This window comes from Sphaerodactylus townsendi, linkage group LG08, assembly GCF_021028975.2.
Source record: "Sphaerodactylus townsendi isolate TG3544 linkage group LG08, MPM_Stown_v2.3, whole genome shotgun sequence".
In the NCBI taxonomy this organism is placed as follows: domain Eukaryota; kingdom Metazoa; phylum Chordata; class Lepidosauria; order Squamata; family Sphaerodactylidae; genus Sphaerodactylus; species Sphaerodactylus townsendi.
In genome coordinates, this window is record NC_059432.1 from 39,796,843 (window position 1) to 39,811,593 (window position 14,751).

The 14,751-nt window shown below is 41.2% G+C and overlaps 1 protein-coding gene across 3 annotated transcripts in view; it reads right to left on the bottom strand.

Moving 5' to 3' along the window:
- DPYSL4 (dihydropyrimidinase like 4) overlaps positions 1-14,751 on the bottom strand; it is a 34,966-nt gene that overhangs the window by 13,042 nt on the left and 7,173 nt on the right. For all 3 annotated transcript variants that reach the window (XM_048505216.1, XM_048505215.1, XM_048505217.1), the window contains exons 2-9: positions 11,432-11,520; positions 9,805-9,989; positions 8,551-8,715; positions 7,104-7,165; positions 6,928-7,008; positions 6,247-6,315; positions 4,000-4,120; positions 583-739 (exon numbers count right to left, since the gene is read on the bottom strand). In XM_048505216.1, coding sequence (XP_048361173.1) covers positions 583-739; positions 4,000-4,120; positions 6,247-6,315; positions 6,928-7,008; positions 7,104-7,165; positions 8,551-8,715; positions 9,805-9,989; positions 11,432-11,520 — 929 coding nt within the window. The remainder of the gene's footprint in view (positions 1-582; positions 740-3,999; positions 4,121-6,246; positions 6,316-6,927; positions 7,009-7,103; positions 7,166-8,550; positions 8,716-9,804; positions 9,990-11,431; positions 11,521-14,751) is intronic.

Sequence of the window (14,751 nt, forward strand, 5' to 3'; positions counted from 1 at the left end):
CGCCCTGAGCCCTGTGGGGATAGGGCAGGATATAAATTCGAAATAAATAAAAATAAATAATAAATAAGAACCATGGTGCCTCAAAAAATGGTCACAAAGGCCCTTTCATGTGGCCAGACACTGAGCCCTTTCCTTCTCCAATGGAAAACTTTCACTTTTCAACTGGTAAGAAAAAGGGTTTCAATAAGCAACGCTGAGAGTGTCATTGTGGGTTCTCTGCTTCCCTTTTTTGGTTTTCCCAACCATAACCATACAAAAAGCCACCTTTCAAAATGATGACCACACAAACATGTAGGCACCAAAAGCCACATTTGGTGACTTCAGCTGTGACCATAGCTAAAGACCAACTACAGTTCAAATCCAACATGCCCTTCCTAGAGGACAATCCCTTCTTTTCCTGAAGTAGCTATAATCAAAAGACAGGAAGACCTCTGGCATAGTAGGAAACCAAACCCAAAGAGTCACGAGGGCCACTTGGAAAATTCTTGCCAGGAACAGTCACCAGTTCTTCTATTCACTGTTAGGGCCACTGCCTTTTGTTTGAAAATTCCACAAACAAATGTTTCATCTTGCAGAACTTACCATGATAGCAGTGAAGTCAGATAATCAGGGGTCATGGGGTCTGGGCTAATGGGAGGAGATGTAACGAAAGCTGCAGCTTTTGCCCAATTCTTACTCCAGTAATGTGAGCCATCAGTACCCAGGCTGGCTGTGATTGGCTCTCCATATACAACTGTCCCTAAAGCAAGAAACAGCAATCATGAGAATCCTTGTGGAAATAAAAGCATGTACGTAACATCCCGCTTAAAACACACGCCAATAACCAAGGATTAACAACAGATCAAAAGAATCCTGTGCCAGTTGACCTCAACACCAATTCTGGGCTGAACCACTGCTTTGAAACTGTAAGCCACTGGTGAAGATAGAAGCAAACTAGGGACACTCTAAGGCCCCTTCCGCACACGCAAAATAATGTGTTTTCAAACCACTTTCACAACTGTTTGCAAGTGGATTTTGCCATTCCGCACAGCTTCAAAGAGCATTGAAAGCAGTTTGAAAGTGCATTATTCTGCATGTGCGGAATGAACCTAAGAGAACATATACGTAGCTGCAAGAACAAATAGCATGCAGGGCCTCTCACAGAAGATGCCCTTTCTTGACCTCAGTGCTATTCAATTTAGGACTAAGATTAAAGAATATGTGACAACTCAGCAGCTTCCTGCCCATAGTACCTTATCTCTAAAGATGCTGAACCAATATGAAGAAATTTCAGGTTAGAAAAGAAATTCTGAATGCTTCCCTAACATTGAAGTGTGGCACACTGGTTGAGGTGTCCGACTAAAATCGAGAAGTCCCAAATTCAAATATCCACTTTACCGTGGAAGCTTGCGAGATGGCTTTGGGCCAGTCAGACACTTCCAGCCTAACTTACCTACAGGGTTGTTGTGAGAAAACAATGGAAGAAGGAAGAACAGTGTCAGCTGTTTTGGGTCCCCATTGGGAAGAGAGGTGAGGTATGAATGAAGAATATAAATAAAATAAAAGTCATCGCTTGATCTCCTGGAGAAACAAGATTGCTGTGCCTCATGATTTCAGCTTTCTGGGCCATCATATTTATATAAAAGAGGGATTAGCTTCATAGGAAGGCATCTAAAACATCTTGAAGATATCCCATGGTAATTGCAACAGTCTTGTTAAAAACCAGAGATTTAGGGCCAAACAAGACACAGTGGTATCCCACCATTCACTCAAGGAACATACAGACGTTTTGCAGAGTGAGCCACTATGGGGAATTTGGTTTCACAGAGCGACTTGGACTAATTCTGGTCAGAACCACCATGGTGCTGGGGAAAGGGGACAGCTGATGATTTTTCAACCTGAAATGACACTGGGGGGACATGTCAGCAACACCCCCCATTTTTGATTGGAAAAACAGTGGGGAGGAAGGCAGGAGCCCTTCCTCCTCCTGTCATGATTGTCCCAATCAGAATGCTATTGTTAAAAGGAGATTGTTGGAGGGAATTCAATGTACAAAATGGTGCTGTGTACCCAGGGCAAACTGATGGCTGACATCTTATCTAGTGTGGCCCTTTGGTCCTTATTTGGCCCTGACTAAGGGCAATTTATGACTATTTTGACTTGAGAGTTCCCTGTGCCAAACATGGCTTAAGTCAGGGATACAATGTTTAGCCAATTAATCAGTTAAGTAATATACTAAAGCCATTTTGACTGGCTAAAAGGGTGGCCTTCTCAGCTTGTTGGGCAAAAGGTTTGTACAAAGACTGCAAACGGGCCAGTGCTGTCTCTGTTCAAGCAAAAGGGAGAATGCTTCTCTCTACCCATACATTTTTATTCCACCCTGTCTCCAAGGAACTCAGAGTGACAACTGTGGTTCTCCCCACCTTCTTCCTCACAACAGCCCTCTGAAGTATGTGAAGCTCAGAGAGAGAGAGAGAAAGAGAGAGAGAGAGAAGTAGACAGACACTGGCCCTGTGTGCTTTAAGGCTCAGTAAAAGTACAAACTCAAGTATCCCAAGTCCTAGTCAAATGTTCTAACTGCTATGAGGTCCTGCCTCTGTTCTGAGATGCTGCAGCAACAACCAGTTCCTACCAACAAAAAATAAAACAAGCATGAATTTTCTCTGGAATTATTAGTTTTTCTTATATGCAAATATACAGAGATTTTATCAATCAACCAATTAAAATGCATACAATTGAGCAAGTACCATTTCTTTGAGAGACAGGCTTAATTTTATGACCTACCGAAGGCGATAAACATTCCACCATCCACCTATCAATGATGGTTTACATAGTAAGCTCTGTAGCATGTCTGTATCTCCTCCTCCTTGATGCACACTGAACAGGTATTTTTAATCAGGAGCAACAACTGAGGTGCCAACGTATGGTCATATCCTGTAACAGACCTGTCACCCGGCAAGTGAAATGCAGCCCACCAGTCATATCAGGTGCCCACCGGAGGCTTATATAAATGTCCTGTTTTTGTTGCTTGTTGAGAACTGCAAAAGTGGGGTCTGGCAAGCCATTGTCCTTGGTCAGTGGGCCAGATATGACTTCATGGGTCAGAAGCTATAGAGAACTATTGCAAAGTCAATACCAGGTGATGGGTCACTGATGTTACAGCACATTCAGACATCAAAAACATTTAATGTCTATTTAGAATCCTGGTTTGTAGGGTAGGTACAAACACCAACTCCCCCAGGTGGCTGCATTCAGACTTCCAATCAAATTAGAATTGGGAGTCGAGTCTTCTAAAATTAGGAGCCCTTCATTGCACTTCATGCATGAAGAGGAACCACCTGAGCATGACGATTAGTCTGACATGAACACACAAGATGTTAGTTTTGATGTCTGAATGCATCCAATGCCAAGGGCCACAGTCGAAGCCAGAGACTACCCTGCAGTCCTGTGCAAAGCTGTTGCAAGAAAAAAGTGACAGGCAGGTATGCAGGGACAGGAATAGTTTAGCCGTTACATGACTGTGCTATGTTACGGAAAGTCCAAATATGGAATGCTGGCTTCTCATGCAAATCACTAAAAACAAAATACACCAACTGGAAAAAAAAAAGGACTGTTACTATTTCAATTCAAACAAAATATTTTAAAGGCCCAAGAAGCATTCCTGGGAAGTCATAGAAAGGCATTTTTAATGGAATTCCTTATAAGGATCACGCCATATGAGTCAGTTTCCCAACTAATGTAGATACCATATTGATATTGGGAAAACATCATATGTGAAACAGAACTGGTGTGCAGATGGGAGGGTACGATCTTTCATATCAGAATGCCAGCCCCTTTAGATTCAGCTGAAATCTACTACTGTTCAGCAGAGACTAATAACCAAAGACAAATGTTATATTTTGCTAATTCTCTAGGCTGCTGGAAATCAGTTGAGCTCCAAATGCATGACTTATACAAACTGCAGTACCTAGAGCCAAGTTGTTAGTCCTTGGTAGTATGAAAGTGGGAAAGGGTGCTTACCTTTCCGCTTGGCTTGTGCAATGACGTCAGCAGCCCCTTTGCTCATGACTTTTGTGACATATAAAGGGCAATTGGCTTGCTTTGCTATTGTGATAGCACGGTACACTGCCTCCGTTTCAACCTGGGGAAACACAAAGACACTCAGGACATTGCTACAGCAGCTTTTACCTGAGAATCACCAATTCTGCCAATGAGGTTTGGAAATCACAAATAGTTCCTCAGGCTGATTAAATTATGGAACAGTATTTTACGTTATTTTAAATAGTGTTATTTTGCCAAATTAATTAATTACTACTATTTAAACTAGCGGGTTTGTTCTAATTAGCCAAATGGTTCTGATGTTAAACAGGAATTTTATTTTGTTGGTATTGCTGGTTGAAGCTCATCATAAAGACTGAACTGAATTCTCAAGGTGGTGACTTCAAGACATCACTTTTTAATTGAATGGACACACCCAGACTTTGTACTCATCTCGCACTGATATAATTAATAGTTGATACATTGTATTACACCCTGATTACATGCAGCAATCTGGAGCTTCCCATCCAACCGCTTTCGTAGAAAGGTTAATATGATTTTATTTAACACTAGATACTTTACGTATTTGTGGCTCTGTTCTAATGCCGTCATGCATAGACACAGCTAACAGGCTAGAGAGCATCCCTATGAAGCGTTATGCATGATCATGGGCATAACTGTATTCTGTATTGAAACCCACTGTGTAGTAAAGCTTAAAGTGAATCTAGAATGGATTATTGTGTTTCCATTATATCATTTTCCATCACTGAACTTAAGACAGCATCTATAGAGTTCCAGTATATCTCCCATATAGGTGCATACCAGATCCAAACCCGTTTAGCTTTAGCAAAATCATGTGTTTTCAGATCTGGTACCTGGTGATATCACTCATCATCAGATTTTGAACTGAAGAATGGAGATTTTATAATAGACAGCTGATGGGTTCATTCCAGAGAAAAAGGTCACATATTGGATGCATAAAACTATGTATCCAATTAACTTGTCTTCTGGTGGGTGATTCAAATGTGCTCATATATAACATGACCTTTCCTAGAATTTACAGCTGAAACTTGTGGGAGAAAAATCACTTGTTTGAATACTTCCTCATTTAAAAAAATTTCTTTGTATATGTTATTTATTTATTATTCAGATTTATATACCGCCCTATTCCCTGAGTGCTCTGGGTGGTGTACAACACAAGAATTTCCCCACAAAATATAGCCAAAACCAAACCCCAAAAACAGGTGGAGCAAACAAAACAAGTGAATAAATTACAAATAAATAGCACAGGCTCCATGAACTATAGCTATAAAAACATAAGATCCATTAAAACAGCAATTAATACAATAAAACGGTGTCCAGCAAAAAACCTCGTAATTTAAAACCCTCCCAAGGGGGAGGAATGGTGGGTCCCATTGAAGTTGTGGGACCTTGATGAAAGGAGAACAGGAGGGGGCACTTCCTCAGCGGCTGGTCTCTCCGAAGGCTCAGTGGAACAACTTGGTCTTACAGGCCCTGTAGAATTCACCAAGATCCCACAGGGCCCGGACAGCTGGAGGAAGAAGGCCCTGGCCCACGTGGAGGCCAGCTGCATCATTGAGGGGCCAGGGACCACAAGCAAATTGGCCTCCACCGAACACAGAGGCCGAGCAGGGACATATGGGGTAATGCAGTCCCCGAAGGTACGAAGGTCCCAGGCCGCGTAGGGCCTTAAAGGTCAACACCCACACCTTGAAGATGATTCGAAACTCGACTGGAAGCCAATGGAAAGTTAGTACATCAGACTAGGTTACAGGTTTTCACTGATGCAATTATTTCCACATATAGAGGTACCATACCACACCAAGATTGGAATTAAGATCAAACAAAATATAAGTGGTCCATTTTTACAAGGGCAAATTTTAAATTTCCATAATTTATCTCCCATTCTTAGCATGACACAACTTTATAGCTTCTTGGAGAAATCTGGCTACACATGTAGAGGCATTTTCATATACAGACATGATCCCTGACTTCAGTGTGAAGTGGTACAGGTTCAGGTAGATTGGACCATGTGATATTCCTGGATGTGTAGTTCAGTGTTTGGCCATGGTTACCTTCATATAAAAAAGCTTTTTGCAATAATTTGGTCCAATAACAGCTACAATTGAGACAATGACACATACTGACATTTACCATCTAATTATCTTGTATGACATAAGCAGTTTCATAATACTAACTTAATATTACCTCTTCTGGATGACTCAGCACATGACCCTCTGGGCCAGTAATTCCAAGATCCAATAGTCTTTTTTGCTCCTAAATTAGTAAAGAGATATGAGAAAAACAACAGAAAATACGCCATCTACACCTATGACAATTAGAACAATTTTTCCTTCTATATCACTGATTCTCAGATGGTGGAACAGAGTCCATAAATAATTTACATTGAGGGATCTATAGTAACCAAAGTGCATGTCAGGAACAGGGCACTTGAATTGTTCTAGTTTTCAGGCAAAGCTATGGGGTCCAGGCAATTAATTTCAGAGTTCATTAGTAGGGCCTCCACCATGAACCCAGAGCAGAAAACTTTCTTGGGAGGAAGTCCCCCAAAATAAAATGGGACTTACTTCTGAGCAGGTCTGTTGGGATTGTTCTTTAAGGCACTTATTGAAGCTGTCCAGTATCAACTTGAGAGAAGCTGAAGGTGCTCCTAGTGGATCCTTCCTATACAGGATGCATCCACGAGTGACACTAAGTAAGGGATCATCTATGAGCCACCCAGTTCATAGAAGGGAGATGAAGAAATAGGCTCCCAAGGAGCTAGTTGCTGAATGATTTGGCTCCTCAGGCTTAAGAAGTTGGCCACCCCTACCTCAGAAGAACACAAGCCATCTATTCTTGTAGTGAGTCTTGATGCATTTATATTACCTCATCAACGATGTCTCCATTTTCAGCATGCACTTGCGCAATGGCACCTAGATCTCGAATGATGCTGAATATCTCATACATCTGCCAAAAATGTAAGGGGAAAAATATTCTTGAATAAAGTTTTTCTTTTTAAACTACCAAAATGAGCTTGAATACAAGTATATATCTCTGGTTACCTGAGCATCAGTGCACTGGAGTTTGTCTTTATATGCCATGAAAACAAGAAAGGAGTTCACACCTGAACAGAAGAAAATAAAATTAAAGCTTGCAAGATTACTTCTTTCCAGCTAATTAACGTTCACAGCTGGTGAAAGTTTAGGCTTAGACTAGTCAAATGAAGTTGAATCAGTGCATTATTGAAGGCTTTCATAGCTGGAATCAACTGGCTGTTGTGGGGCTTCCAGGCTGCGTGGCCATGATCTGGTAGTTTTGCTTCTAACATTTTGCCTGCATCTATGGCTAGCATCTTCAGAGGCACGTCACTCACCATGACATGCCCCTGAAGATGCCACTCATAAATGTGGGCGAAACGTTAGGACCAAAAACTACCAGACCATGGCCACACAGCCTGGAAAACCCATGAAAGTCAGTCTAAATTGAATCAAATCTGTGCTGATAGATCCATGTTCAATTACTCAGAAATAAATCTTACTAAACATCAACAGAGTTTACTTCTAAACAGTAGATTTAGAATTAGTAATCAAAACAGATGCAGAGACTGGAAGATCTGAGAGCAGTCAGATGTAACTAAACTCTTTTTAGAGGTATCAGCACCATCTCCTGCAAATTCTGCAATAGTCATATATTTTGTTAGCAATTCTTCATGTGTGGAAAGCACAACTACAGAAGAAGCCACAATGAGAAGAGGTAGCCCTGAATAACAAATGTTTTACCCATTCTTGTCCCCACCTCTCCAACTGATACTCTGTTACAATATTGGTCTATGCCAAACTACTATATCTAAACAACCCATCTATACTGAACAATACTGTCCACTGCCATTTTCTCAGTACCAAAGCACAACTGATTGGCAACTCACACTATAACATTGTATACTATGCTATTTTGGACATACAATGTAGGTTTTAGACAGTTTGATATATCAGTCTTCAAGGATTTGGCGATATTACTTCCTATGTATTATTTTTCACACTGTTGATTTGGACTACCTCTCCCCATCTAGTTTCTACTCAAGTTATTGGAACATATTGCGATAATTAAGAAAACATGAAAAGTGTATCAGAATAAGAGATTGGTTAGCCATTTTTTTCACAAGATATCCTTCCCAGCTTCATGACTTTATTCTGAATTCTAGCCACTTTGCTCTCCTATGGAGTTCTGTACAACCACCCCATCTTAGATGCATGGCTACATGGAAGACTTCCTTGGGAGCAACTGGAATGTTTCCTAGTGATGACAGCTTCCAGCAGGCTCCAACTGGGTAAATGGGTAGGGAAGGGGTACTAAGAGTCCAAACCCCAACCCCTCATCTGCTATCAGCTTGGCAGCTATTCTTAAAATCATACCCCCCCCCCAAGCTTAAATGTTTCGCAATGGAGAGCTACTACATAGCCACAACTGTTACTCACTCAAGAGGGCCTTCAAAACTACTTACTATCCTACCTTTGTCTTTAACAAGAGCCTCCAGCTCTTCTTTTATGCTCTCATGCCAGCGGGTGATATCAATATGCAGAGAATAATCACAGCAGGCTTTACTGTCAGCACACTCTCTCCATTGATCATAGGCAGTCAAGAGGTTTGCTCCAGATTCAGGGAACACATGGTCAACTGGAGGAAAGAAGCCAAAAGTATTAGCAAGAATTTAACTGCTTGATATGTGTAAAAAAAAAGGAGTCCATGGCACAGAGTTGTAAACTGCAACACTGCAGTCAAAGCTCTGCTCACAACCTGAGCATGATCCCAACAGAAGTCAGTTTCAGGTAGCTGGCTGAAGGCTGACTTAGCCTTCCATCCTTCCCAAGTGGCAAAAATGAGTACCAAATTTTCTGGGGATAATGTGTAGATGACTCAGAGGTCAATGGCAAACCACCCTGTAAACATAGTCTGACATGATATGATGTCATCCCATTGGTCAGTAATGACCCAGTGTTTCAACAGGGGACTACCTTTACCTTTATGTATAGAAAAATTGCCCAATTCTCTCTTCAAGGAATAACTATCAGGGTTTTTTAATGTCCATAAATGTATTTAGTGCAACTTCCTTACTCAAATGATATCCAGAGGGATGAGAAAGTGTTTTGAAAAAAGGACATAAGAATAATAGCTTACAAAACAATAATTAAATGCAGATAAGTGCATCTGTATATATAATCAAACAGGACAGAACTTATTGAACAATGTGATGCATATGTATGAACAAAAGAGAACTCAATCAAATAACTCCGTGTTGCACTGACGGTTAGAATGCTCAACTGCGGAGATCCAATCCCCTCTCCCAAATCAAGGAATTTGCAAGGTGGCCTTGAATCAGTCACTTTCTCTCATCTTAACCTAACCACAACATTCTTGTGAGATAAAAAGGAAAACAGGGGAGCCATGGGATGGAGCAAGTGGGAGAAAATAGATCATAAATGAGTTAATTGTATCATGGCTGACTTGGCCATATGACAATATGGTTAGCTGGGTACATAGTATCCCAAGTGGGGCTTGTTATATAACCACATCATTGGTAGATTCAGTTCCTCTCTACATGTTCTCAGCTAATGTACTCAACATGTAAATGTGGTCCTAAATATTAACCAAATGGCTTGCAAACAGGCTGATTTTTTTTCTGATTTGCCATGGAAAACTAGAACATTTTGTCATAACCACGTAATGACAATATTTAATACAGTCCATGCCAAAGATAGTACATACGTATCATGGTGGTTCCTCCTGCCAGAGCAGCTTTTGTCCCTTGATAGAAGTCATCAGCAGAGGTCATTCCCATCACAGGCATCTGTAATCTAGTGTGTACATCTATTCCGCCAGGCATAACTAGCTGGCCATAGGCATCCATTGTTTTTATACCTCCAGGAACAATCAGATTTTCCCCAATTTGTCTGAAAATGATATTAAGAAGGACTTTTTCAAATAGTAATGGCATTAATGGAGATGTCAAGGTTCTGACCCACATGTTCTGACCCAGATGGCTCAGGTTAGCCCAATCTCATCAGGCCTTGGAACTAAGCAGGTTGGTACTTGGATGGGAGACAGCTGAGGAAGTACAGGGTCATTATAGAGGCAAGCAACAGCAAACCACCTCTGAATGTCTCTTGCCTTAAAAACCCTATGGGATCATCATAGTGTGACTTGACGACATGCTGCATGTGTAGAATGCATGTAGGCTGCATGTGTAAAATGGCAAGAATGAGCTGCAAATCTACCCTACAAATCCATATGGGATACAGCTGCCAAGGTCTCTCTTTCTAGATGTATGTCTGTCCAGACTCCATCATGGCCAAATTTGCCTTGGCAGTCATTTTAAGAGCTAACAATGCCTTGCTGTGGAGAATATGAGGATATGGCTCTCCTTAGTCAGGCTATGCTAACCAGTGGCCAAAACCCTGGGCAGGAGATTGATTCCCTGATGGGAAATCTCCATGTCTACCCAAATGAACACATGAAGCTGCCTTGTACTGAACCAGATGCTTGGTCCATCAGTGTCAGCATTGTCTACTCAGACTGGCAGCAGCTCTCCAGAATCTCAGGCAGAGGACTTTCACAACACTTACTGCCAAATCTGTTCACTGGAAATACTAGGGATTAAACCTGGTACCTTCTGCCGGCCAAGCAGATGCTGTATCACTGAGCCATGTTCCCCAATTGTTCCTCAGTTATCCACTATTGCCCATCTGAAATTACACATTTGGAAGCTTTGCTTGAAGTTCTCTGCTGTCAGTCTCTGCACCACGGAAATGGACAATGCACTCAACCCAATTTAGCAGACTTAGAGGAAAATTCCTGCTCTGTTTATTCCTATAAAAACTCTCCTTTCCTCTTCTTTAAATCCCTTTCTTGCTCCTACTCTTCCGTGTGGCTGTTCTCCAGTACAAAATTCTCATTCAGTCAGAAGCTTGGCTCTCCTTGTGCTATTTAGATATGTAAAATAAATAAAATTTCTAATTAAAAACCAAGGTTGTTCTGGACTAAGTGTTTTGGAGACTGTGGTTAATACTTCAGTACTGAAGTTGCCTGATATATGACTCATAGATGTATTATCAGTTACTTACAAATGAATACTACCTAATACCTATTCGTACTGACTTCTTTTCAAATAACCTACAATCAATGTTTATGTTTTTCATATACTGACAGTGCAATCCTAAACACAGCTAAATCTGTCAAAGTCCACTGGAATCAGTGTACTTAGGAGGATGTAACTCTGCTTAGGAATGCTCTGATAAATGTGGTAAATATTAAAAGGGGCTTTAAAAAAGTTCCTCACCTCATGTGACATGACAATGTACAAAACTGAATTACAGAATATTTTGCAACAACTTACTTAATCAAGCCATCTTCCACATAGATATCTGCATAAAACGACTGGTCATCGTTTACAATCTTCCCTCCTTTGATGAGCAGCCGATCACTCTAATTAAGACAAAACAAAAGAAGTTTTCCAAGATCACTTTTAGAGATTTCTTGCATATGATGGACAAAACTTTCTGATAGTCATACTGGTCCACGGAAATGTTAAGGAAAATAGAAATTACATAATACCTTTTGGGGGAAGACTAATAAAAATATCTCAGATCAGCAAGCATCAGAAAGCAACCCTGGCTTTCCCAGAGGTTTTCATCAGGCTGGATGAAAAAGGGAGGCAGGGAGAGAAAATAAGTTGTTTGAACACACAGTGGCAAAATCAGTCACAATACAAACCGGTTGTATCACATTTTCGAAATTAATACTGGGGTCTTGCCACTGTGCCTTGAAAAGACCTTTTCCCCCTTGGCTTTGTTTTCTATACTGAATACCCAGCCTGATGAAGTGTTCTGGAGGACTCAAAAACTTGCAGATCATTTTGTGATGCCCACTGTTTGGTGATACTTTCAGTGAGTATCTGAAAGTATCTGTTGAATCTGTTGAACTGTTGAATTCATTCAGATGCTGCTTACATTTATTCAGAAGCAGGTTATGAGAAATGCCCAACAAAATTAGAATGCAGATTAGAGGATGGTTGTTATTCGAGACTGAGCTAAAGAATGCAGATTTCAGGCCCTGCTGAAATATTTAATTTTTGTTGATTCCTATGGAAAAGTTAACTGCACCAGCTCAAAGGTATATACTTAAAAATAATGTCCTTCGAGACATAAATGAACTCATAGAGGAGAAAATCACAGGAAAAGAACTGGAATGTGTCCTCTGTCTGCTGTGACCCATTTTGCTTTCTTTGAATACTACTGTCTCCATGATACAGAACTGCATTCCTCTGAGGACCAAACTACACACATGCCATTTACCCCTGCATTTTTCCTTTTACTAAATGAAGCAGGCTACAACAGGTAGTGAAAGACCTGCATAACCCTTTCCCCACTAGTCCTTTCTCAGGGTTTTTTTTCCTTCTAGGGCAAAAATACAGAGACTCCTGGGAATGGCAGCATTTAGTGAACTGACCTTTTATTATTAAAAAGGAGGCAACTACATGCAATTAAGGGTCAACTGCATTCTGGCCTTGCCTACTACACAAAGAAGCAGGTCAGAGGTGGGGACTCACAAAACCCTGTTCATGTGGCAGGGGATCACATGCTTATGCTGCACCTAAAGTACTGTCATGCACATAAAATATTGTGTGATGTAAGGTTTGGTGAATTCTGTTGTATGTGACTAGGTTTTATTGGCACTAATTTTCTTCCCTTTTTAATAAGGAGAGAGTCACAGGAATTGGGTCTCTGACAAATAAATAGTCAAAAAGCCCTTGTAGTACCTTTGAACATGAGAGGGGAGGGGGCATGACCCTACCCTCATTCAAAGTGAATTGCAGTCGGCCTTAAAAAACAGTTTGCAGTGGAATGACTGCCGAAGTGGTAAAGCACATATACTGAAACATCTTTGAGGAACTGTGCTTGAGAATCTACACTAGGATTCCCCCAACATGGGTGCCAAGGCATCACAGTTATCTTTTCTGGCACCCACCAAATGTTTTTAGGAAATGAGCAGAGCTAGGGAGGGATTTTGCCCAAAAAGTCTTCTGAATGGTTGCCAAGATTTTTTAAAATGTTGTTTTGGCAGCAGCTGTCACCACAGTCCAAAGATTTTCACCACGTGACTAAAATTAAACTGCAGCAATCATGTTGTGGCTTTCTCCGCCTTCTGCAGCAGCCATTTTGTTGCTGCGCCTTCCATGCCATGTCAGATTTCCAAAGGTGCCTGCAGGCTTAACAAGGATGGGGATCCCTGGTCCACACTCCTGAGCTTGATGCAAAAATAAAATCAAACAAACATATTAAACAAACCTCAGAACAGCAACCAAACAAAGGGCAAAAGTATAACTTTAAGGGGATTTGAAAGACTGAAAACATCTGAAAATGTGTCAATCCCTCCCACAAACATTTCCATTTTTAAAATGTGATGCTGGACAGATGGGTCCAGATTAAGATGACTAAACATGAAAAAGCAGAGCCCACTCCCACATTCATCAACTCTCCAAATCAGACTGTTTTCTCCTCCCCCTCAACAAAGATTGCAAATGCCTTAGCAGACCAGGTGCTCGGGAGCAGCAGCAACAGCAGGCCATTGCTTTCACATTCTGCATGTGAGCTCCCAAAGGCACCTGGTGGGCCACTGCGAGTAGAAGAGTGCTGGACTAGATCGACTCTGGTTAGATCCAGCAGGCTCTTTCTTATGTTCTTAAAGATCTCACAGGAACCAAGGCTACAATTTGCTTAAAGGTGCCTCCTTTATAGCTGACCTTTGTTAGCCATTCTAGAGAATCAGGCAGCTACTGGGAAGAACAACAGGGATTTGTAACTCTTAAACTCTGCTTTAAAAGGTTCTGGTGGGTTTTCCAGGCTGTGTGGCGGTGGCCTGGTGGATCTTGTTCCTAACGTGCATCTGTGGCTGGCATCTTCAGAGGTGTATCACAGAGGGAAGTCTGTTACACATTGTGTCCAGAGAGAAGGAAATGTTTGGGGTATATATTGTCCATGGGACACCAGAACCAGTTGAATCCACCTGGGAAAGCCTTCGACAATACATCTGCTTAAAATGTTTGTGTTCCAAAATCAACAATGTCTGATCCTCCTGCTATTCTGGCCTATTATTATTACCACTATTAGGCCTACATTTGGAGACACTGCTGAATAGATAGATGTCTATCTAGCTGGATTCTCTCAGGTTTCGTTGCTTCATGAAAATATAAGCCATTGATTTTAAAAAAATCTAATTACAGGTTGTCTTTATGAACACTGTTGTGCATGTTGAAGTGAAAAGTGTACTTCAGTTTTAAATCAATTTTTGGAACAGAACAATTGGTTTTTTTACAAGGTTGTCTAGCTGAAAAGCTTCCCTGACCTTTCAACCTCTCCCTTCCCCCCTTCAGGGCCCCCTGCGTTCCCGGCTATCTAACTATCCTCAAACCCTCTCCCATAACAACCAAGAATGCCAGATGCGGTCAGTCAGCTTTTATTCAAGTGGCTTTTTTTCATTCTATGCTTGAATGACTGGTTTGCTCTGGCTCCACATGGTCAAACAATGCAGAATTTTAAAGAGCCTTCAGTTGTCAGACGGTGGGGGAGAAGCTACTCTGCCCAGACACCCTCATTCTATCACACTTGCTTTTAGGAGAAAAACAAAACACAATAGTTATGAAAGCGCAGAGATGCA